At 38.4% G+C, this 24,696-nt stretch overlaps 1 protein-coding gene across 2 annotated transcripts in view; it reads left to right on the forward strand.

Moving 5' to 3' along the window:
- Positions 1–24,696, forward strand: part of LOC134143099 (VPS10 domain-containing receptor SorCS1-like) — a 300,888-nt gene that overhangs the window by 160,083 nt on the left and 116,109 nt on the right. For both annotated transcript variants that reach the window (XM_062580829.1, XM_062580831.1), the window contains exon 4: positions 24,388–24,546. In XM_062580829.1, coding sequence (XP_062436813.1) covers positions 24,388–24,546 — 159 coding nt within the window. The remainder of the gene's footprint in view (positions 1–24,387; positions 24,547–24,696) is intronic.

Raw genomic sequence — 24,696 nt, forward strand, 5'->3', positions numbered from 1 at the left:
TTTGTCCCAGTGTAACCAAGATCAAAATTGGATGATGATTCGTTAAGGTACTATGAAAATTGGGACTAGGATTTATGAAGCATTGATTTTTAGTATAACTAGTTATCCTTGAGAATGGACCATTAAAATGGGGCCAGGTTAAAGCAAAGAGTATATGGTTTTCCCTTCAGGATAGCAGAATTTTAAGATCTTATATTTCATGAATTGCAGGAAAGGGTATGGGAATTTAAGCTAGATGAGAAATAGCAATCTAAAAGGTATGAAGATAATATTAAAGATCTCTAACAATCTCTCACTTTTTCAGTACTGGTTCTTGCATAACATTGTTGGTGCCTTTGTTGTCATCTCTCAGTATGAATATAATTTTAGGTCTCTGGTACAAGGGTCTTGCATTTTATTTGCAAGTACAGTGCCTCTGGGGCTGTATAAATAATTCTCTGATTGGAACACAGAGAATTCCAGGTTTCTAAAGATATAAAACATTTACTTCCAGGCTGGAGCCCTTATGAGCTATCAAATCCTAAATCTGTCACTACCCCCTGGAATAGCTCTGCTTTTTTGGCACTGGTCAGAGCTTAACATATTGAATCTGAGGTCTTCTGATATTGGAGAGTCTGATTGTTGGTTTATAGAGAGAGAGATAGAGAGTGTGAAGGTAATGTGGTTGGATCTCAAAGCCCCTAGTTCTGATCTGCAGAAAAGCTTCTGGGACTGAAAAGGAATTTGGGAGGGTGAAGTGGTATTGACAATGCAGCCTGACATGATGATGATCATCCAAATAAAGCCTCTGTCTGATGTGAATCAAGCTAGATATTAACCTTTCTAGTTAGAGACAAAATAGTCTTACAAAGCACATTCACAGGCCCTCTGCGAGCTCTTCGTTAAGGTTCCAAAGCTGTGGGGTTATCCTCCTTACTCCCTCTCATAATTAAGGCAGACTCATCTGGAGAACAGTTCAGCTCAGCAGTCTAACAAAAGGTGAATTTCCACGTTGCCCGAAGCTGGGCTGTTGGGGCTGCTGCAGGTCCCCATGTTCCCCCACACGTCGTGCTCGCTGGTAGCGTTTCCCGCCTGTGCTGGCGTTAGGGCTGTGTGCCCTGGCAGTGAGCTAGTTCAGCCTGATAAACCAGCAAAGTAGACTGAGTTGAATGAGTGCCTATACCAGCATAAGAGAAAGGGCACAAAAAATCTGCGGCTAGAGGTAGGGGAGACAGGAGAATACTAATAGCTGTGATTTACATCAAAGTAGATTTTTTCTGGCATTAGATTTTCCGAAACCGTACCGGGGTGGGGGGAAGGGAAGCAAAATGAAACTGTGCCTCTCCTCTGACTGTGTAGAGGGTCCACAGATATAAGGTCTAATGTGAGGCAATATGACTCTTTTCCCAACCACCTCCTGCCAGAGAACTAGGCAACCAAGCCAAAATAAAGTCAGGATTCAAGTTTCTTTATTCTTCTTCCATACTTGTTCTGTCTTGTTAATTGATTTCATTGCTGAGAGAACACTAGAACGGATGGATGTCAATGAGGGCAGGGCACACAGAGCTGGAGTATCCTTAATTATCACCATGAAAGATTCTGGAGAGAAGAGTGTATCTGGCAACCATACGCACAGAAGTCGGTGTAGTTTGCCAGTGCCTCTGAGGAAAAGCTCAGCTGAATGTGGAAGTTGCTACTTTTCTCATGCTTGAATCTTTCTTTTGCTCTTCTTGGAGCCTTGGTGTCTGAAGGTTGAAAACATTAAAATGTTAGCTTTTCTGGAGTTGTGCCATATTACTCACTTTCTAAATTGTCCCAGTGACTTTATGTTGCAGGAGAGCACGGAGGAGGCAGACTTGAGTATGCTAAAAGATGAAAGCTGTGCCAGATCGGCACCTGAATCAGACATCTGTTTCACTTGTCAGCTTGAAAAAAAAAAAATCATGTAATTACCTCAGATGCATGCCCACAAAAAAGTGTGTCAGTAGGATCACAAAGCTGTAAACCTGTAAAGTTTACCTTTGTTTCTGTATGTGCTCTTACAAGATTAAGAAGAAAAACCGGCATGTTCACAGCTGCTGTGCCTGACCACGTACTTATAACTTAATTGTGTACTTGAGGGAGCGTATATATAATCAGATAGAAAACTTCCTAGAGAGTTAGTTAACATGCAGCACAGGCTTTTTTGTGAGGCTTTTAAAGTTAATTTTAATGGGTGAGAAAAGCTGGCTGAGGTTTTTGAACTAGCCTAGTGCTAATATAAAAGCTACCTCATCCAGGGCCCATGCAAATATTGAATGTTCACTGGAGTTTAAAATCTCTGGTGAATTTTCCATAGCTACAGCTCTACAGCAACCTAGTATTTCTGTCAGAACAGATTTGCAAATGGCCCGTAAACCTAACAAGAAACCGAAGCTGAAAGGCTGGATGCTGGACAATATTATTCTCTTTAGTGACTTTTTGTCCGAGTCATTGATTAAGTTTTCTGTATGCAACTTTTATTCAAGCTTAATAAAAGAGTCAGGGTATGTGGAGGAGTAAATCTTGGCTTATTAAGAAAAACAATTAATTGTTATCATAAAGTAATGAGTGTTGGTTGCCATGAATTTTGGTTTAGGCTGCGGAGAAAATGTTTTTCAGAGTTCTTCCAGAGAAGAGGGATATCCAGAGGACTGAGAATAGGACATACCAGCCTTTACTTCTGGGCTTTACATAGTAAGTTTGCCAGCACTAGAGTGAGAAATGTCATCACTAATAACATTTTGTATGAATTAGTGGCCTTAGAAATCTTTGTCAGGCTGCTTATGTCGGCCAACAGCTACGTGAGTAATTGAAGTGAATTGTCTGCGTTTACGTTTAAGGCACTTGAACAGAGAGGAGGGTACGCCCCTTGGCTGTTTTATGTTCTGTGAATTAATAAGAAATTAGGCCTCTAGGAACTTGAATTCTCTAAACAGATTTCTGTAGACTCCCGGGAGCTTTGCATCAGGCACCAGAGGAAGGGCAGGATCCTTTGGATTCTGGTTTCTAGGAGCACTTCAGAAAGGCTTTGCACGTGTCAAGTTGTGAGAGCTGTTTGACAATGGCAGCGTCTGAAAAGAGACGGTGGACGTCCCTGTTCGGGAACTTTGAAACTTAACAAAATGACAAGAAATTTATCAAAGAGGTTAAAATTTCATGGACAAAGACACAAGGAAACAGAAGACTTTCCTCTGTTAAAGACACTGCACTCAAGAATTTGAGGTTTAGCACTTGGATCTTGTACAGGCTTTCTTGAGTCTTTTAATGAATTTGCTGTTTAATTGCTTTGTGCCTTATCCTTCCATGATTAAAAGTGAAGATAAGAACACTTGCCTTACCATGATTTACAAAGGATTGCTGAATATGAAGTAATCAAAATTTCTGGAGATCACTGGTAGATAGATGTAATTATCATCATAAGAGTGATGTAAATTTGATGCCAATTATTTTTAAAATAAAAATAATTTAAACTTCAGCAATCAGTTGTAGAAATGTTAATCATTTCTCTGCTTTTTAATTTTAACAATTGGGCACATCATCTATTAAAATTTGGGAAAATAGACATCTCTGATACGTATTTGATGACTCAAAAACAACGTAGGATTACCCTGAGAGCTGGTTAAGAAAATACTTTTCAAATAAATTAATAAAAATTCCCAGAAAAATCTGCTATTTGTCATGTTCGTAGCTTTAATTTAATGCATTCTAGTTTTTGTGGTGACAGTTCAGCTGTTGAGGATGGCAAATGACTTGTTGGAAATTCTAGAAGATTAAGCAATTATATGGAAAAGGTCATCTTCACCAGATTCAATAATTATTACAAAATCACACCACTTGTATTTCCAAGCACTAGCTGATAAAACTGACTATAGTAGGTCGGTCTTTTGTGAAGAATTTTTAGTTTATTGACATGACAATGTAAGTCTATGACATCTTCATTTTTGGGGAGCTGGATGTTCAGGGTACAACAGTGTCTCTTTCATTTAAGGCAGTTTTTTTTGTTCCCCTAGAAAAGAGCATAGCATCAAGAGAAGGTTTATCTTGCTAGTAGATTAAGAAAAGCAGAAAATTCAGTCTTAACTCTGTCTCTCTGATTACTTTGGTTTTATTCAGAGCCAAGGCATTCCTTTACCAGGGTTAGTGTTTCATCTAGGAAAGGAAGAAAAATTTTTGAATGATCCATTAATTTGTAACTACTGGGCTTAGTAACCTATTGATGAGCATGGGTCACAGTCAGAGTTGGATATCAAGGAGTCAACACTTAAATTTTGTGCATGTCTCTGGCTCCATCCGACTGTGCTAGTCCTTCAATCATTTTGTACCTCAGGCTATGGCTCCATGAACAAGTTACCAGCAAGCACACTGGGCTTTTGATTTCTAACCCATTAACCATTTCACAGTAACTGTCTGTGTGCTCACTCTTGCGCTATGATAAATTTGCTGGTGCTTACTGCTCAGTGAAAAAGGAGAAATGTGTATGCATGGGCAATTAACATAGGATACTTGTCTTGCCTCGAAGGAGTTTTGGTTTATAGAGATAGCCAGTTTTCACTTCATTCCTAGTCTCCTTCATATGTATTATTTATCTTCCCAAAAATGCGTGGTGAAACGGAACTGATTCATTTGTGTGATCCCTGTTTTGGGATCTCAGCACCGGAAATGCATGGACAAAATATAATTGACGATTTCATGACCCAAGCTATGACACCAAACCACCTAGTGTAGTAGGGCCTTTACAACGTGGTTGAGCTTCATCTCTGTTCTCTCTATTTTACCCACTATCCACATTCACTGTGAAAGGCTTTTCACTGCATGCAGCTTGGTACCTTTACTGTAACTGAGTCTCAGCCTTCTGAAATTCCACTTCAGAGTGCAGTCCTTCTCTCTGGTCTCTGGCTCACCTAGCCCTTTCTGTACTGAAGCAATCAGATCTTATTCCCTCAGCTTTCTGCTTTTTTCCTGTGCTCATTTGATCTCTCTGCAATCTGTCTGGAACATGCTTTTTCCATCACTGGCTTATCGTATCGTTTGTTTGTTTGTTTACTGGTAGAACACATTGCCATCTAAAATGACATGGCTGGAGCACTTTTCTAACTTACGCGAGAAAGATCTTATAAAGAAATCAGTTGCACTGGATTATGCTACTGCCTCCTGCAACATCGTGGATAGTACTGCCCAAATGGCTTGCTTATTTTTTGCTGTTAAATTGAATAAAAATGATCAGCAAAAGCTTAAGAAAAATCTGCCTTATGTGTTGAGTGCAAATGTAGAACTGTTGCTAGGAGTATCCACTCAACTTATCTTGTCTGCATCACTGAGCAACTGAAAGACTTGGACATTAACACGTCTGAATTTGAAGGATAATCTCCAGGAAGCAGTGCAGGAAAACTCAGGGTGGATGTGACTCTGTTCGAGACTGCCTGAATAGTAAGAAACAGTAGCTCTGCTCTCACCTAGTGTCCGTTAGACATTATAGAAATAGCAAATAATTAATAAGCAGCTCAGAGTCCTGCTGCGTAAAAGCTGTAAGCATCTAACCCTCACTGAGATCCTCAGTGTCTTTAAAGGTTTGACAGAGCAGAGACAACTCGAAATATATATTTGACAGTAGTAGTAGCAGAATAGCAAGAAATAGACAACACTGGAATTTGCAGTAGCTGATGACAAAAATGCTTCTGACTGCTTTTTCCTGTCACCCGAAGCAGCCCTAGCACAGTCTGAATGGTGTCATTAGAAACGTTGTTGATAGCGACTGTTGACTGCCAGCGAGGACTCAATCTGCGCTGCTGAAACTGATATGATCATTGGCTTCTGATAACAAAAGTGTATCTCCATCTTGAAAGTCAGATAGTTGATGGAGTTAAATTAGTTCTATACTGTCCAAAGTTAAGAGTGATTTATCACATGGTTTAACATCTCCAGCTCTTTGAATTCATTAAAACGTTACAGGCTGGGTCTAAGTTTCCTTTGTCATCTCATAAGTAAATAGCACTGTTTGAAATCATTAGTGCCTTAGCCATTAATTGGAGATTGGTAAGAGAACACTTGAACACTTGACACCAAGTATGATACAGAACGAGAATTCAAACTCTCAAAGAAATACTTTGAGCAAATGACTTGATTTAGAAGTAGACAAGTTACATGGAAGAAAGAGGGTCAAGGAGGAGAAGGTTCAGCAGGTCTAGAAGGAGTAGTAGTAGTATATTTACTTTTTACACTGTCAGTCTTGGACAAGACATGATATGCAAGGAATGAAATAAGGCATGGGACATCATTTTCTTATGAATATTTTATCCCTTAGGCTCTTTCAGCATTGTGACCCAAAACAGCTTTCTGGTACATATATCTTAATTGGCTCAAGAAGTCATCTTCATGGAAAAACAATCTACTGAGTCATTGTCATTTGAGTAACAGTGCCTGAATGCTCACATTAAATATGCTTAGATACCACAGGTGGCCTGAGACTTTCTGCTTCCAGAGACATAGTATTATGCTAACCGGGGGATAACAGAATAGTAGAAAAATCTAACATAGCTGCTAAGTGGGTCCATATGTGAAACAGCATGTAAGAATATGTTACACAGAGACTCTACATAGTAATTCAACTGTTATACCAAAATTCTACCAAAATAAAAAGACAACCCAACAACTTGTAAGCAGCTGATTCCCTAGTTTTTCATGGAACATAGAACATAATTTGAAGCAATTGTAAAATTAATACACTAATATACTTTGGAGAGATGCAAATCAGATAAACATATATAAGAACTAGCTATAAACATAATTTGTGGAACTGTGCTTTATTCTCAGAAGGAAATATTAAAACTTAGCTAAGGAGAAGTTTTAAAGAACATCCTAGAATTACTGTGTAAAAAGAAATAAAGCCTGGAGCTTCAGCAAAGCTGTAACAGAGATGCTGCTAGACTTTGAAATTAAACATGTTAGAAAGTTTGTTGTCAGTTGAATTGTTTGGAAAGGGGCAATCACTGAAGTGAGTAAGGAAGACTTTCCAGTTCTCTGAGCACATCTCCTGGATAAAAACATCTGTGTGAAGAGCAGGAAACTCTAAGGTCAAGGAGCAGGTAGGTGGTAGGACAGGACAGTATGCCTTTTTATATTGAACTGTGAGAACAAAAAGGGTAAATAAGGTTTTGACAGACAAGAATGGGAGACTGCTGTCTTGGGAGTTTTCAAGTGCATGCTTGCCTCCTTTACTGTAGTGAGCAGAGAGAGAGAGAGTCTATCTTCCTCTGTCCTCATTCACGGTCCGGAGCCAGAGTTTACCATCCGTCCTTGGCACAGACTTCTTTGTAGAAGTCTTCAGTGATATACTGAAATTGTTTGTTCTGGTATAGTGAACTGGTTTGTCGAAGTCGTGTGAATACTTGGGTGACTTACTAATCATACAACTCTGCACCCTACCGTGGAGCTCCGGAGATGTTCCTTCTCTTTTTGTTCTCACCCTCTTACCACTGGCAGCTGAGCTTGGTAAAGGGAAGAGACGAGCAAAGGGAACAGGGAGCCTGGAAGCCCTTTTCTCTTGTTGAGCCCAATGGGTACTTTCCATTCAACACTTCCTCCTTCCTGAGGTCACTCATGGCTGCCGGAGAGCTCATTGCAAAGCCACCTGCCTCTGTTTCTTTGTCCCTACCTTGCTCTGATGACTGTTGTGGGGTGGGGAAATGTAACCTGATCTGCAGCCTGAGGTAAGAAACTTTTCATCCTTACTAAATTCTTGGCCCTGCATGCATATATACATATATATATATATATATATATATATGTACATGTGTGTGTGTGTGTGTGTATTTGGCTCAGCACCTGGAAGCAGTTAAAAAATCAGAAGGTAGCAGGCTGAAGAGTACCATGCCAAAATTTACTTTATATTGATCCAGAAAATGTGTGTTTGACTAGCATCATCATCTGTTGCATAGATGTGTGTTGAAAGATAATTACTTGAAAGCAATTCCATTTAAATCTAGTCAGAAAACATCACTGAGAACTATTAGACTGTATAGCCAGTTCCCAAGAGGTAACTCTGAGTACAAAAATCACACTCCTAATTCTTATAGTTTTGGCAAGAGTCTTAAGATATAAAGTGTCTTTTCTCAAGTTGTCAGCAGATAGAATCAATTTAAAATGAAAAGAACATAAGTTTTTGTTAAAATAAAGTTTCTAGACCTTAGAGTTGCACAGAAAAGCTTTAAAGTGTAATGTAAATATTACCTAATGAAAATTCCTCCCTCCCCAAGAAAACCCAGAAGGTAAACAAAAGTACTAAATTACATTTGATTTTTGTTAATGATTCTTTGAAGTTAGCTTCATGCTTCTTTGTGGTTAAATCTGAAAATGCTGTCCAAGTCTTTATAAAATGCAGCAGTAAAAGAAATGGAAAAATTCATTTTCTAGCTGAAAAATAGTATTTATTTTTGCAGACAATTTAGTAAACTTGCTGCTTTTTTGACTGTATTTATGTTTTCATTTTCTTTCAAATAGCCTCCTATAATTTCTGGGAAAAAGAAGTCTTTAGTGTTAATTACTTTTTGTCAAAGGATTGATAACTATTGATATATTTTTCTATGATTTCACCCTTACTTTCAAAACAGAAAAGCAGCAGATACTAAAGGAGCTGATACTTGCCTTAGATGGGTATAATGCTACCAGTGGCAATGAAGTTAATCCCAAGAATTTTGCTGGGGATAAGGACAAAACAGGCAAAGGAAAAAAAAAAAAAAAAAAAACAACATTTTCTCAGCAACTCTACCCCTTCAAGCAGCTGCCATTTGAAGATAGGTTCCAGCTGTTCATTATTACTCTTCTTTCTGGAGTCTGCAGCCACCACCTGAAAACTAATGGACTGGTTCATGTGCTTTGGATAAAATCAGCCATGTTTCCAGAAGTTTCAGTGGGTGAATTTTCAGTGAAGTAAGATAAGCGAATTTCTAAGGACTGGAGGGATGACTTTCTAGAGAAAGAAATGAGCAGGTACAGATAATAATCATAGGAAATAGTTATTTCTTTGAAACTAGCAGAGCACCTTCGCCCCCAGTCTGAAGTGCAGATTTTGTGCAATGTTCCCTTCCTGTCACTTCTTCACTTTGGATATGGTAGGAAGCACTAGCAAGAGTAAGAGTCTCTGAAATATAAAACAGCACGGTGCGATGCAGGTGCCAAGGCTGGCCAGAGGCAAGTGGCATGGCTTGAAGCTGTTGGATATGGAACAAAGTGTTTAGCGAATCGTCCATCTGTCCAAGATCAGCGTAGCTGGAACATAGCAGAGATGATCAACAGGCCAACGTTGCTATTTAAAATTGTTTCCTATGTTAACGTGTTTTAAAATTCATGGCTGCATCTGGTTACTGTTCCCATCTCTTCTCTGGCTTTTCTGAAATATCCGACAAGGAAAGAGGCTCTGCAGAGTTAATAGTGTTATGTGTAAGAGACTGATGTAGGGTGAAGGCTAGAAAAAGCTGAAACAAGTCTTTAATTATTGTTGCATGCACTGAAATAACTCTGGGGGTGCAAGGGTCTCACTGTGCCAGAAAGTGTGAGGCAGTGTAGGCTGCAGATTTTACATAATAAGAGACCGTGCATTGACATTCAGTAGCAGCACTAGAGTGTAACACCCTCATCGTTACCCCAACCAATGCAGGAGGTGCTTTACTCTTCTATTTTTAAAGGGACAAAGAGTGTACAATTTCCATACCTGCTCTCTGTCCTCATTCCAGTGGTGTGGTATTATTTTTCTTCTGATTTCACTTCCTTTTCCCCACTTCTTCCTCCTTACAGCAATAGTTGTGCGTGTCAACAGATTTAAGTACGTCAAGGTTAATCCATGTGTTCTCCATGTATTACATGTATGAGTGAATTCTAGTGTGTAAAAGAATGAGCTTCTGCATTTAGTACAGTTAAATCTATTTCTTCAGCATAAAGTTTCTCCAAGCAGACAGTTTGGCTCACAGTCTATTCGCAGTAGAACTCAGACTACTTGCAGAGTATTTCTGTATATTCCAGGGTCACTTTGTTCTTTGAGGGTCCCTGAGTAGTTGATGAGATTTATTGTCTTGGAGTTCTTTTCTAGTTGTATACTTCTGGTGCTCTTGAAGAAGGTGATTCAGTAGAACTGACTATTGAAAATCATAGTCTGTTCTTGAAATGACCCTTAAAAAATCCTTCAAGTACAGTTTTCCTGCTGCAGTGCTGTCTGTCTCTTGGAAGTCTGGCACACGCTGAGCTAGGTAGGAATTTTTTCTTCTCTCTTTGCCCAGTTAGTAGTCTTTATCTCTATTCTGTTTCTGGAAAAATGATGTGTTTACCTTAGCATTATCACCTGGTTGTCTCAAAACTTAACTCCTCAGAGGCAATCCCGTGCAACCTGACCCTTGCACTAGCTCCAGTCCTCCATCAGTTTTTCTTTTCACCTTTCCAAGTTGCTGCAACTCTCCAGTATCTCTTTAAAACAGCATTCTTTTATTTCCAGTAGGTCAGTTGTGCAATCCAGCTTTTGTCCAGAACCAAACTGCAAGATTCACTCTTGCCAACTAACCCCCTGCTTTCTCCTAGGTATAATGTTTGAGACCCAGACTCATTGTGTAGAAATGTGATGCCAGTGCCACCTCTGCAACCGAGTACAGCACGGCTGTATTCTACACTGATGAGCCCCTTGTCTAATGCCATCGAGCCATAGGAAGCATTTTGATTGAGCGTGGTTTGCCCCAGTAGGCTATCAACACTTTGCTTTGCAGGATTATTCAAACTTGGTGCTTGTTGGTCCTTTTCAGGAAGTTTGCTAAGGATGATACACTTCAGATTCACACTTAAAGTCTGTAATTCAATTGGTGATCCTATGAAGGCCAGAGAAACTGAAGCTTTGACTGGAGAGGTTGGCAGAAAATAATTCACATGCTAATTCATATCAGATATTTTTTCTTATAATATCATGTACTTATGCGGTTTGTTAAACCAAATAATAATTCCTTGGCATTTTGCATGTCTACACTGGAATATATACGACTAGAAAGGCAGGTATTTTGTACATCTTTACTTAGAGTTAGAGTCAAACTTGCTAACGTTGCCTTCTCTCTCTTAGCTTGCTAGATGAGAGTCAGCAGTGATGTCAAATGTGGATAATGGCTAAACTTGCTACAAACAATTCACTCAGAGACTTGAAAGGCCAAAAGGACCTTGCTGCATTTCAGTTGTGAAGAATCTTATTTATGCCTTGCCCTGAAACACCGTAAGAATAAATAGATAGTTCAAAGGGAAGCACAGAGTTTAGCTAACGAGATATCAAAGACTGAAAATGACGCACACTTCTGCTCCATATGGATATGAGAGATATTGTCATCATTCTTATAGAGCATATTATCAACATTCTTATAGAGCATTCTGTATGGGGTCTTGGGACAGACCAGCTGAGGGCAATGAACCCTCTGAGAGTTCTCTCTGTCCCAAGAAGAAAACCTTATGGAGGGCATGGTGGTGGTATGAAAGAGGTGCAACTAAGGGAAATCAAAAACTAGGCATCAAATGGAAAACAGGGATATATAGGATGAATATCATGAGAAGCTTCTTTTATAATGAGCTTTATTCACTTTGGACTAGTCTCCCTGTGGGCTTGATGAAAGATGCACAGAAAGATTTGAGTGTTCATGAGGCTTAATAAAAGTAAACAGACCAGAAATTCTTGAAATGATGAATTCCTGGAAACAGGATGTAAATTCCTGTTTCCCTGTAGATAGGATTGAAAGCTATGGAGCAGCTGCCTGGCCATCAGCTCATCCATCTTCACAATATATTAGAGATTTGTCCTGCTCCAAGTTGTCCATGTTTAACCCCAACAATGACTATATGCAGTGAACCCTTGCTTACAAACTTTACAGTTTGGGGAGTATCAGTCATCTGTGCTTTTTTCAGTGTCTTTGAGGGTGAAATTGAAATCATTTGATGTTCAAATATGCACAAGAAATAGGAAAGGCATGTGGATGGTTAATTTATCACTGACTTACCCTGCAGGGAAAAGCTACTCTCTTGGCATCCTTCTTTCCCTGTCCCATTTGCTCTGCTTAGATTAGCGTACTTTAGGCCAAGAATCCCCTTTTGCTTTGTAGGAATAGCAACCCTTAGGCTCGGTGTTTGGGGCTGGAAGATATTATTGTAGTACGCTTGCAGTACAAGTAACTTCTTTCTTGTTTTGCTATTGATTAATTAAAAGAGTTTGTCCAAGTTGTTTTCCCTCTTAATATCTGCACTTCCCTTCTCTGTCACAATGTTAGTGTGAAGATTAATTAATCTCAGGAGATTTTTTAATGAAAGGAATGCCTTACTGAGCAACAGAACAAAATACAGGCAATATGTATGAACACAACGCATTCCAGATCGCTACAAAGCTGTAGTTTCTTTTCTCCTCTGAGCAAGATTCAGTAAGACTGTCTCAGCTTACAAAAATGAATTTTTTTCTGTTCAGAACAATGCAGAACATCTGTTGCAAAGGAACAAATTATAAAAAAATGAGTCTTTATTTGTTCACATTAAGATAGAATGCCTACAGTACTGTAGTTTTCCTGATATTTTTGTTGTCTGTCATTTTTTTTTAATTTCTTCTCAAAATATAATAATCAAATTCAATCATTGCTTTGATTCAGGTTTTATTTCAGATTGCAAGTTTCTACTTTATTACAGTTGTTAAGAATAGTTTTTCAGTCTGTTTTTGGTGGTGATACTTTCTATTAAGTATATGTAAAAGAAGAAAATACTGTGGAATGATAGTGAAACAGGAATATGAAAATTTGATTCCATATCTAGCTATTGAATTAGATATAAACGGGCTGCTGAATGAAGAGATAAGAATCTAGAATTGGATTTAAGGGAGAGCTGAAAAAATGAGAAGCTTAATCTTTCCATGTTCCTTACCTCCGAACTGATTGCTCTTGGAGCTGATGTTTACATCGGGTGATTAGGAACTAAGCCCGCTGAATTCTATTTTCAGCATGGCTACAGGATTACTGGAGGTGAAACACTCCTGTGTTTTAGTCTTGCACAGCACTTCAGCATCACTCAAACCCTCTATAAGCCTCACTGGGCTTTTTAAGTGGTGCTTTGTTCGTAGCTATGGTAGAGCTTTGGGTTTTGGGAGTCCATAAGTATCAGTTTGATTTCTTCTAAAACTGAAGAAAAGGCAATCTCAGCTCACAAATGTGTGTTCTGAGATGTCTTAATTAAAAGGGTTAGCCTGCTGCCCTTACTCCACTGTATCTAAAGGTACTTTGCTATGTCTTTATGTTTCCAGCAGAAGTCTTCCCTATGGGTGCTAGAGAAGGCAAATTTTGAAATAAAAGTTTTGGGTTATGTCTCAAGACGTATGGGTTCATTCCTCTGATGTGGAAAAGATGCTCTTGGAGGACCTCTATAGAGAGTTTTTAGAATGTGTTCAGCACTCCTATAGCCTGCCTGTTTTCCAGTGGCAAAGCCAAAACTAAAAACTATCCTTTCATACGTGGTGCTTGAGGTAACCTCTAAAGGGTTAGTGAGAAGAAAGTAAAGAAAAGCAGGTTTATTTCAAAGACCGTACACTGTCTAAACAGGGGTTCACACATACATGTCAGGATGCACAAATCAAAACAACATTGAAACCGAGTGATTTAGCTGAAAAGTGAATCCAGTGAGGCAACTGGAGTTGCTTAACCTTGCTTATCTCAGTGTGTAAAAGGAGGGTAAAATATGGAAAAAAAAAAAAAAAAAAAAATCCACAAAGCTTGTGATCTAAATGGCAACATCCATTGGTCCCGTGCAATTTGGAGCAGAATGTTTGCATGGCATATGTGTACGCTGACCAGATGGGTAAGTGCACGGGTGTCACCCCTGTTCTTTTGTGTCCCAAAGTCATGACAGGGCAACACCTAAGTTTTACCTTAGTCCTCAGAAGAGTCTAATGTGGTTAGCATACCACAACTAGTTCAGAAATACAGCCACTGGGAGTGAAAAGAGAACAGGAAATGTGGTGGTGGTGGTGATTTTGATGTAATTTTGATGCAAGACAATTGCTACTTGAAAATATACCTTCCTATAGCATCCAGCATGTTGGAACTTCTATCTTGACCTCTTCCTATAAGTGCACTATCATTTAATAACAAAACACTGAAACTGTGAGAAGTGGTCTCAGAATAAAATCCTGTTAGCCATTACCACAAAGAAACATGGCGTAAAGTTTCTCAGATTTTTTTTTTTTAATCTGGCAAGCAATCAGTAAGTAAAGTTTTATCTTTTCTGAATTTATGCACAGGTCACCGACAACAGAATAGGATGCCATTTCTATCTCTTAAATTCAGAGAACACAAACTATTGTTAAAACAGACACAGTTTTGAGTTTTTGATCGTTTCATTCTCTTAGCATGAGAAATAGCAGATCTAACCATGCAGGGCTCTGTAAAATGAAACCTTTTCTTTATGTGTGATCAGTGACAAGAAAGGATATGAGAGACTGCCTTTATTTATAAAAGAAACAAGAACTCTCACATAAGTCGAGGAAATTGTTGTTATTATTTGTAAAAATGAGTTCTTCTTGTGGTTAGAATGTGAATGAGGCAGATAACTCTTTGCCAAATAATCACCTAGAACATTTGTGAAAAGCATAAATCACCTCAGGAAAGTTTGTACTAAGTTAAGATGGACCTTTTAGTTAAGAAGAATGTAAAACTGAAGGTGTTTCAGTTTGTTCCAAAATTAGCATTGTAACCCCAGATCTTTAAAATGAAGGTTACCGCTTGGATGAACACTAAACAGTTTCAGGTAGGATTACGCAAAGAGTGTGTGAAATCTCCATCCTTTAAGTATTTCCAAATCAATAAGACAAGACACGGCATTGTCCTGCATGGAGCCAGAGGTAGGCTTAAATGACTTCCAGCGATTTCTTCATACCTAAATCACTTCATAATTCTGTACAAAGTCAAAGTGGCTCTGACATATCCTGCAGTAATCCATAAGATGCATCAATGGACTGTTTCCTTTATTGTTTTTAGTATTATTAGTATTGCTTCTATTTTTGAATGAGGTGAGGGTAGAGCAAATGAGATTTTTTTTTTTTTTAAGTCCTCATTAAGATGTGAGGACAACGTAAAATCTTCTTATTTAATTCTTAAGTAATGGGAATGGAAGGTGCAGTTTAAAAAGCTGAAATTAAAAATGCAATGCTAATCTTTAGGGACTCTTCTGCTTCTTGTATTTCTTTTTCTTTTCTTATTCTTTTTTTTTCTTTTCCTCTTCCACTAATTAAAAGCTACCTCAAAGCAAAGGAATATATTTAAGAATTCCCCCCTGGCTGCTGGGATTGCAGCTAGCTCTTGGGAAGGTGAAGTTTGAGGTTTCTCACTGTTTGCAATCCAGCTCACAGGCAGTGACTCAGCAGCATGCAAAAAAAAGTGTGGAAGCTTCACCTTTAATGGAGCGAGAAGTTTTTGGATCTTTTCACGTTTGATCCAAGGTGAGCAAGTGTTGAGAATGGGGCTTCTGCCAAAGCTGGGCCGCAGAGAGAAAAGGCTGTAGGTAGCAACCTGTCCACTTGATGAATGTTCGCCCGGGGATTAGCGGCAAGTAATGAAGCGGGCTGTGTGGGGGTGCACTGCCCTCTCTTGGGTATTGATAGAAACAGGATCAGCCCCATCCCAGCTGATGCTTCAGATATTTTTGGAGCTGAAGTTCAGCACCAGGAGCAGCTCACTGCTCTCTCTTGAGCAAAATCTTCTCCCCGACACTGAGGATTTTCTTAGCATCTCCACTGATCCCAAGGAGGAGTAGCTGAGAGGAGAACTGAACCACATCTGCACTGATGCCTCTGCCTCGTGTGAGCTTGTCATGAGTCAATACAGCACTGAGCCCGCTCTACACTGGGGCTGTGGCAGTATGGAAATTCAGGTGATGTGGAGAAACCACATTATACTGGGATTAGTCAATTTATAGAAAGATGGATAATAGCAGCGGTAGCTCATTAATAATACTAATGCATTAATACTGATTTGGGCTTGCTTTATTTCGGGGTAAAGAACTGGTAGTTATTCTATATAGAGTATATAGAGAAGTGGTAGTTATTCACTGGCATTCAGATAACAGCCACATATTAATGAATGTTTCTTCTTGTGCACCGTATTTGAAAAGGAAGGGTTGAAATGCCAGCTGGTAATTATGATTATCACCAAAAATAATAACAGTAGCTGTAACAATGGAAAAGTTCCTAGACATGAAAAAAATCCTTTACCTCTAATGTTTAGGTTTTGTGAGAGTGAAAGCTTTTTTATTATTATTATATTAAAATGCTAATTATTTCACTCACGATAGGGGAAGGGGGGACAGTGAGTGGCAATGACCTTTACTCACCTGGAGTAATTGGAAATGCTTTTTTAAAATAAAAATCTCGCAGTTATTAGTAAATATATATATATATATATATATATATATACACACACACATATATATACACACACACACAAATGATTGATACCATTCTATTCTAAAATATCTGAATAGTACCCTGAATATTGTGTTCAACCAAAAATACAAAAGTGGGCTAGAGACAGGCAGCAGAGGATTAGACAGTTTTCAAAAAAACAATAAGGCCATATTTTTCTTAAATCCCTTAATAGAAGGAAGATACTATGTTCAGCCAAGGTAGCCTTCAAGGCTCTACTATGGTCATCTTCAGTGGATAAGGTAAAATAACTGCTATAGTTTCTAGAAATAAAATTTTAAAAGTATTTGCAAAGAGAGCTCCAGTGTTTTCTGTTGTCTGAAGGGATATTCCCTAGAAATTCCTGAAGTTTTCTTTGTTCCTGGATGGTATATGTGTGCGTGTCTAGTAGACTACAGTGGCTTTCCAATGCTTTTTACTTAGGCATTTAAAGGCACGTGCTGTAAAATCAAGTCAAATACCTTGTACTTTTTGCATTGTGAGATGTTAAACAGGATGTTTTGTGAAGATCGAGTGATGTCTCATGTGTTTTGTGATAACTTCCACACACACAACCAGAAAACAGGCTGCGTCTGTGGTAAAGTAGGGAAGCAGACCCCTTCTCAAAGAGAACTTTCCTCCAAAAATGTCTCTTTTTCCTTTTGGGAGTGATTTGGTCTTTAACTAAATTAATGATATTCTGTATAACTGAAGAGGCAATCAGAAGGTTCATTGAAGTGACTATTTCTGTTCCTTCCTGAAGCTTGGATAAGGGGGAGTTACACAGTGTTTCTTTTATTTCTTTAAGTTGTTGTTGATGAATACGTTTACTTTTTTGTCTCAAAAACAGGTCCAGATGATCCCCACAGATGATTGAAAAAATAGAATTTTCATTTGTTTTCTTTTGCTGTCACTTTTGGCCTGAAATGGACTTTTTTAAGTAGATTCCCCCCCCCCCCAGTCATGAACCATCTTTTTATTTCAAACCACACTCATCAAGATGCCAAATGCAATTCTCAACAATTTTTCTATTAAGAGCACTGTACAATCCCAGCTTTCAAATATATTGGCAGATGATAATTTTTCCTCTCTTAAATGATGGCCTTTTACAATCCAGTGTTCTGCAGATAAGAAATTATCTTATCACTGAATGGACTAATGTCCATAATATCTTTCATGTGTGCAAACAAGATGAATGTCAACCTTTCACCATATTGTATCTTTTACCTTAAAACAGCCGCATTTTGGGGAAGATGGTAGTATGTCAGCACGTATGGTTCTCCTGTGGTTTTCTTGGGGGGAACTTCCCCCTTTCTTGGGGGAAGTAATACTTAAATCTGCACAGTCCAGTTGTTCCTTAGGTTGAGTCTGAAGCTGAAGTCAGCTGTCTAATGATGATGATAATGGTTAGTTTTATTTAAAGGAGACCTCCCCCCAGAAAGTGCAGACTGATTTTTAGGAGAAGGTTTGTGCATCTTTCTATGAATATAAACCTTTCTGTTCATAAGACACTGAGTTCTTTTCGCAAAATAACTTGATCACAGATCTTTCTCTTATATTGATATGGTAATTTCTACCTATTTTTGAGATCAATCCAAACCAGATAATCATTCAGAGGCTTTTGTTTTTCCTAAGATTTAGAAAGTGTTTGTAATAGTGTTTATAATTGTCACTGAAACCTTTTATTTTCCTACAGATTACTGTACTTCCTGAATAAACAGAGCTTCTGGCAATAAAACACTTCCCCATGCCTTGACTGAATTATTGGTATATTATTTTAATGCTGTCTTAGTTAAATTGCTCAGAAACTAACCTTGTCTTTTTATTGGCATTAGAGAGAGCTTCAAAACTGTCAGCTCTAGCTCATCTAATGTTTTCATTTAGGTATTAATAGTTATCTAATTTATTTAAAACATATACTTGGGCAAAATTTAGGTGGCGTTACTGATGAGCACAGTTCTGCATTTGATATTAATCTATGAGTAAAGCCTGCTAAACTTTGCAAGTGCTTCGATTTTCTCTTTTTAATATCCAAATGAATGTTTGAATTATTTCTTTTTGGTAATTTTGTCCCTAATTTATTTGCTCTTGCAGCCATGTACAGCTTCCAGGAACTCCGTCCTTTAAAAGAAGTTGGTCTAATCTGTGCTATGGAGTGGTTATTTCTGAATGTCATGACCAAAGCAGTTCCTTTTCTTTGGCTTGTTTCATTTCACTTCTTATTATGGGTCCTGAAAAAGCTCAGACAATGAGCTAGTTGGATTATTTAAAAGCAGGGCACCTTGCTTTGAAAGGCATGTGCAAATTGCTGAATCCGGAGAATCAAGTTCTCTCTTTACACAGTATTCATGCCTTATAAATGGCAATCCAAATTCAGAAGTGATATGTAAAGTGCAAAACTTGTATTTCATTATGCTGGGACTCCTTTGTACTGATGCTCTTTCAATCAGTTGCCATGTAAAAAATTAATATTATGTAATTGACATGCAGAGAAACTGGAAGAAAATTCAAATGTTTTGAGATTTCATGGAGCGAATGCCCCGCTTTTGCTAACAATGGCATATTTAAGCTCCTCCTTGCTGATTTCCTCTTACTGCACTTATGTTTTCCTGTGAGAAATGTTACTTTTTCCATGCAGCTCAATCCTGTTAGCTCTATACAATGCTTAGGTTCATGCGTCATCACCTATATAAAGAAGAAATGTGACAGAAGGGTGAAGACTCTTTCAAATTTTACCAGATTTGCATAGACGTTTGACTCCCTTATCCATGCTTCTAGTCAGGTGATGTATTTCAGATACATAAGAAGTGAGTGATAAATCAGCTGAATCTCTGGAATTTATTTGGCTTTTACATACTGTTCTGTTTCATTGATGCTATGCTCTTTTGCACAAAACCTTAGGGGAAAAGTTGGTCCTAATAGAGTTATGAAGGGCTAAAAACCTGGTCGAGAGCAGTTCTGGGCTTGTTCTGACTAAGCCACGGTTTCTGGGTTTGCAAGTGCATTCATCCAGGGCGGACATATAAGGATCACGGTTCCATCTCTAGAAGCATAAACTAAATAATCTTGCATAATGTTCCTGAGCTGCTTTGTGAAGACAGTAAAAATCTGCGTAACTGTAACTGTCAAGGGCAATCTGCCATCAGCAGAGCTAACACCAAAAAAGCATGAAAAAAAGTGTAGCATGTTGAAGGTCTATAAATTATGTTTTGTGTTCATTTATCACCTCCAGGAAAAGCAAATCAAGTTTCTCTCTTTTCAGGGGGTGGATGATTAATGGGTGCCTTGCCTTTGGTTGTGAGAGCCTGTGTCAGTTTTATTGACTTTTTTTTTTTTTTTTCACTGAGCAAAAAGCCCAATCCATCTGAAGCATCAGGAAGTGCAGCGTGTGCTTGCTTTGCCTAGTGCGAGTAAGCAGATTCTGATCATTGCTGCGCGCTGATCTGAAGGAGAGCAATTACTTTTGCTGGGGAGAAGTGGAGTCTTAGCTTATCCTAACTTTTCGTTTTGCTTGAACAAAGACAATAATAAACCAGACCAGAGGCTCTGTAAGGTGGGTCTCCTTTTGCTACAAGTGAGAAGCAAAGAGTATGCCTCTTTTTACTTATGTCTTAATAGCTTTATTTTGTAATGGTGGAATCAGAAGTAGTTTAAAAAACTGTCAAGGTAAAAATGATGGGCCAGATTTTTCACACAGAAGTTGTTGGATCAGCCCACCAGAGCTGATAACGTTATTACTATATTGTTTTCATTCACTCTTCAGTGATGTATATGTACTAAATCAGACTGAATCTTAGCCAATCCCACTTTCCTCTTGGAGAGGGAAGTGCCAGCTTGTGGCAAATATATAATGGTATTTTCCTATATTTCCTTTTCCTACTATAGTCTTTTTTTTAATGGAAGACTAAAACAGCTTCTACGGTTTAAGTTGTAAGAACTCTATAGAGTGGCCTTATAGGCTGATCTTTTTTGTGCTTTGACTCTTTCATAAAAATTCTTACTATTGTATTTCCTTTTGTGATAGAGGGTAAGGACTGACCTGGTATTTTTATGGAGATCTCCACTGAAATCCTCAGATTCCTTTCCTAAAAGCTACTCAAGGCCCACTGTTCAGTCTGTTATATTGGCATTGTTGTCCTCTGTCTGTGCCTTTTTTCGTAAATCATCACTGAATTTTGCCTGTCATTTTACTACTCAGGTACTCAGAATTGCCAAATCCTTCTGCAGCTCTTCATAGATGACTTTTGTTTTCATTTTCCTGAATATTTTATTGCCGTTGGCAAATGTTGTCACCTTTGCTTCCATCCTTCTTTCCAAATCGTTAATGAGTGTATTGTACAGCACAAAACATAGATTCTAGCTGAAGGCCTCTCTCTATTGTGGAAAGTAATTGTTTTTTCCAACTCTTTGGTTCTTGTCATCTAGTCATCAATTAGAAAGTGGAAAGACCTGTGGAGAGACCTTCTTATCCCATGACAGTTTCAGGTCTTTAAAAGACTCCCTGACAAGGCAGCTTCTCAAAAATCCTGATAGACTTTATCAGCCAGGTCATCTTTACCTACTTGCTTAGTGTTGCTAAGAACTTAGATTGGAGGTATGATTTTTTTTTCTGCAGAAGCCACATTGATTCCTCCCGGAATGCTTTTGTTCAGAACCTAATGTTAGCCTAGAAAGCAGTGATACGGTTTTAGGCCTTGTAGAAACAGAGTAAGAAGATAGGTCATTCTTTAAGGAGTTCCCATTTGAGGTAATCCAGCGTCCTTTCTGCAGTGAAGTGGGAAGTTTCTTCCTAATCTCCTCTCTGAGATATTCTTGTTTTCTTTGGACATTAAAGCTTATGACTTCTTTACTCAGATTCATTTTGTAATTGCTGCTACTTTTATTTTCATGCTCTCCTGATCAATATGTTTGTATCCACTTCTGTTTTCCATACAAGCAACTGCGTCAAGTCAATGAGTAACAAGCTAATTAAAAGCAGAAACTGGCCTAATTTGTTTTGAAGAAAGTTCTAAAATTTGGTTACTACACATTTCACACATTGCAACCACACAATATTAAAGTTCATTGTACTTTCCCTCCCTTGTCATTTATATTCCAGCCAATTCAGGGAATAAATCTAAACTAAAAGGTTCATGTACACAGACCCAGTGTTTCCCCTTCATTTTGACTGATTTTTTCATTCAGCTTCTGGTTTCTTGTTCTCATCCTATGACTGCTGTCTTTTGGCCATGTAATTGATCGTTTATGTGCCAATATGTTGTAATTAAGTTAAAAAACCCACCAAACTTATCTTGTATGCAACATGTGGCTGTGGCTATGGTGTGAATAGTAACTGCTTAGTCAATTCTAGCTTGCTTATTTTGTGATGTCATTGTAAAGTGATTGGCAAGGTAGGGTACAGCCATGCAGCAGAAAATCCTGTCCTGGTGCTAAAAGCTGGTCTCATAGTTACCAACCTCTAGTGGCTACAGAGCCATGAGTTCAACTCCCTTCCATGTCTCAGACTCTCCATATGTCCTTGCATAAATCTTCAGTAGCTCTAAACAGCTCAGTCACATCTAAAACATTACAACTGTCAGCATATGTAGTAAATCTGGTGTGTCCTGGGTATGTCAGAAACGCTGCATCTGTTCTTGCAACAGCCAGGACTTCTGGAGACCATAAATACAACACGCTAGTAATAGCCCAGGTGGTAGTTAGGAGATTAAAGCCAAGATCATCAGTGCTGGCAGGTCTGCTTAGGCACTTAACTTGTATTGATTGAATCAAGAATTAGGTGCTTCAGTGCCTCAATAGTCTGTCCCTCAATTCCCTTTCTATGAAATTGAGATAAGAGCACTTTCAGACCTCAGAGGAGTGGCCTGACAGAAAATGTGCTAACGCTGTGATGTGCTTGGAAGTGACAGTGATGAGGTCAGATGAGCTCCTTGTGCAGGTAGGAGGAGGTATGTGAGACTAGAATGAATCTTGATTAACTTTCCTCAGAGGCACAACCCAAAGTCAATGAAGAGGAGCTGGGAACAAGCCCGTTGATTGCATTTATTTCTATTCTATCTGCTATAATCCAAATTAGTGCTGTGCTGTGATATTTCCAAATACCAACATAAACAAAATCTACTCAAAAAAGAAGTCATAATAGTAAGAAAGTCATAATACCTGAATCATAGTACTGAATTGATAAGTGTTAACTATAGGAACATTCTCCCAGAAATTACTCTGTTAAAAAAATAAAAAAAAGTATTGTTGATAAAGATCATAATATGTTTTTGGTTTGAGAGGCTGGATAGGCTACTTTGTGACAGTACAGGGTCTATATATTGATGTTATGTTTTGATTACTAATGCTAGCTGTGTATCCTCTATTCAATAATTGTCAGTTCAGAAATTGCATCAATTATAAATTTATTTGGAAGTGTTAAATGAAAATAAGAATATTTAATAATGCATGCTTTCCTCATTAGATTTCAAAAAATAGGTCGACAAAAGAGATACAAAAGGAGGTTGTGCCTTTAAGTTACCATAAAACATTAGCCTGTTCTGCATAAATGGTACAGAGTGGCAATGTAACTGGTCTAAGATCCCTCAGAAAATCCAGAGAACCCAAACCTTCCAAGTTACAGTCCACATTGTTAGGTGAAAAAAGTTTTCTAGAGATAACCTCAGGCAAATAATGAAGAACATTTTCTGTGTGGATTATATGTGCATTTCCGTGCAACCAGCTTAGCAGTTCTTTATCATCAGGGTCTATCAAGACTTTATGGTGCCCTATAATTCACAGGTAATGAGTTAAGTTATGTCTAACTCTGCCTGCCTAAATGAAAGATGGAAAGGGAAATAATAGTGATTTTTGTAGTACCCAGCCCTAGACAGGAATTCACTCTGATAAATGCCAGATATGAGTCCTTTCTTTTCAGGCTTGTCTGAAGACAAATCAGTGTCTACCATTTACAAAGCAATAGCAGCACCAGTACTTTAAAGAGTGATGCTAATGATTCAAGGTGTTAATACCTTCCTGGGCAAATATTCTTCAGAAATTTTCATATTTGTCATTTATGATGTCCTATTCCCATTCCTTTGGGGTACTGCTTTGCTACTTGCTGAAAGACTGAAACAATCTCTTTGTACTGCTCAAAACTGTATATTTTTCTCTCATACAGCGACACTTGAGAGGAGTTTCTCATTATTCTCTCTGATTCATCAGCAATGCAGACCAATTAATACCATAATTACTGGGAAGATGTAGCTACTACAACTGTGAGCCATATTATCTACTGTCACTCCTGAACTAACATTTTGGACTAAGCTAGAAAGCAACTTTGCTGTGCAGAGTCTATTGTTGTTTCGCTACTGAATGTGTAATTCACAGCGCCATAGAAAATGGAGAGGGAAAGAACGCAGCATGTTATCAAATGTGTTCTGCTGCCAAAGCAAGATTGCTTCTTACAGGCAGCCAGTTTATAACGTCAAGCAATGAAGCTGTCATCTTCTCTGAAAATTCTGCCAGAGTCTAGCAAACCTCACCATTAGAGATCATTCTGTGTACACCTTCTTCCCCCCCCCTTCCCTTAATGCCTAACTTTTCCTTTGTCTCTCCAATAACTCCTCCATGAAGAACTTAGCAGCCTATTGTAGCTGTCTGGTAACCTTAACAGGTTTGCACTCTAGTGTTAGTAAGTCTCAAGTTTTATTTTTGTGCTAACCAAAGCATAGACAACTTATGTCTGTTTTATTTTAGTAATAAGGACATTTTGTCTATTTGATCATATGTTGTATGTGAATATACATGATTAACTATACTATTTTCCTTACAGAAAGGTTGATTGTGCTTAGTTTTGATATTGTGTTGAAGCTTACTGAAATGAACACACTTATCTGAAGTTCCTAGCTACTTCCTTATTTTTCTATCTGACTCTTCTTGACCACTGTATTTTTTCTTTCCCTTCCATGTAGATTATGCTGCTGACTGATCCAGAGGTTGAGAGCAGCTTATTGATTAGTTCTGATGAAGGAGCTACCTATCAAAAGTACCGACTGAACTTCTACATCCACAGCCTGCTCTTCCACCCCAAGCAGGAAGACTGGATCTTAGCATATAGTCAAGATCAGAAGGTAAGAGTTGTTGGCATCATTTTGGCTTGTTTGCTTAGGAACAACCTGGAGACTCACCATCTCTTAGTTCAGTTGGTTAGAGCATGGTGCTGCTAATGCCAAGGTCGTGGGTTCAATCCCCATACAAGCTACATTGAGGGTTGGACTAGA

This window comes from Rhea pennata, chromosome 7 (assembly GCF_028389875.1).
Source record: "Rhea pennata isolate bPtePen1 chromosome 7, bPtePen1.pri, whole genome shotgun sequence".
NCBI classification, from domain to species: domain Eukaryota; kingdom Metazoa; phylum Chordata; class Aves; order Rheiformes; family Rheidae; genus Rhea; species Rhea pennata.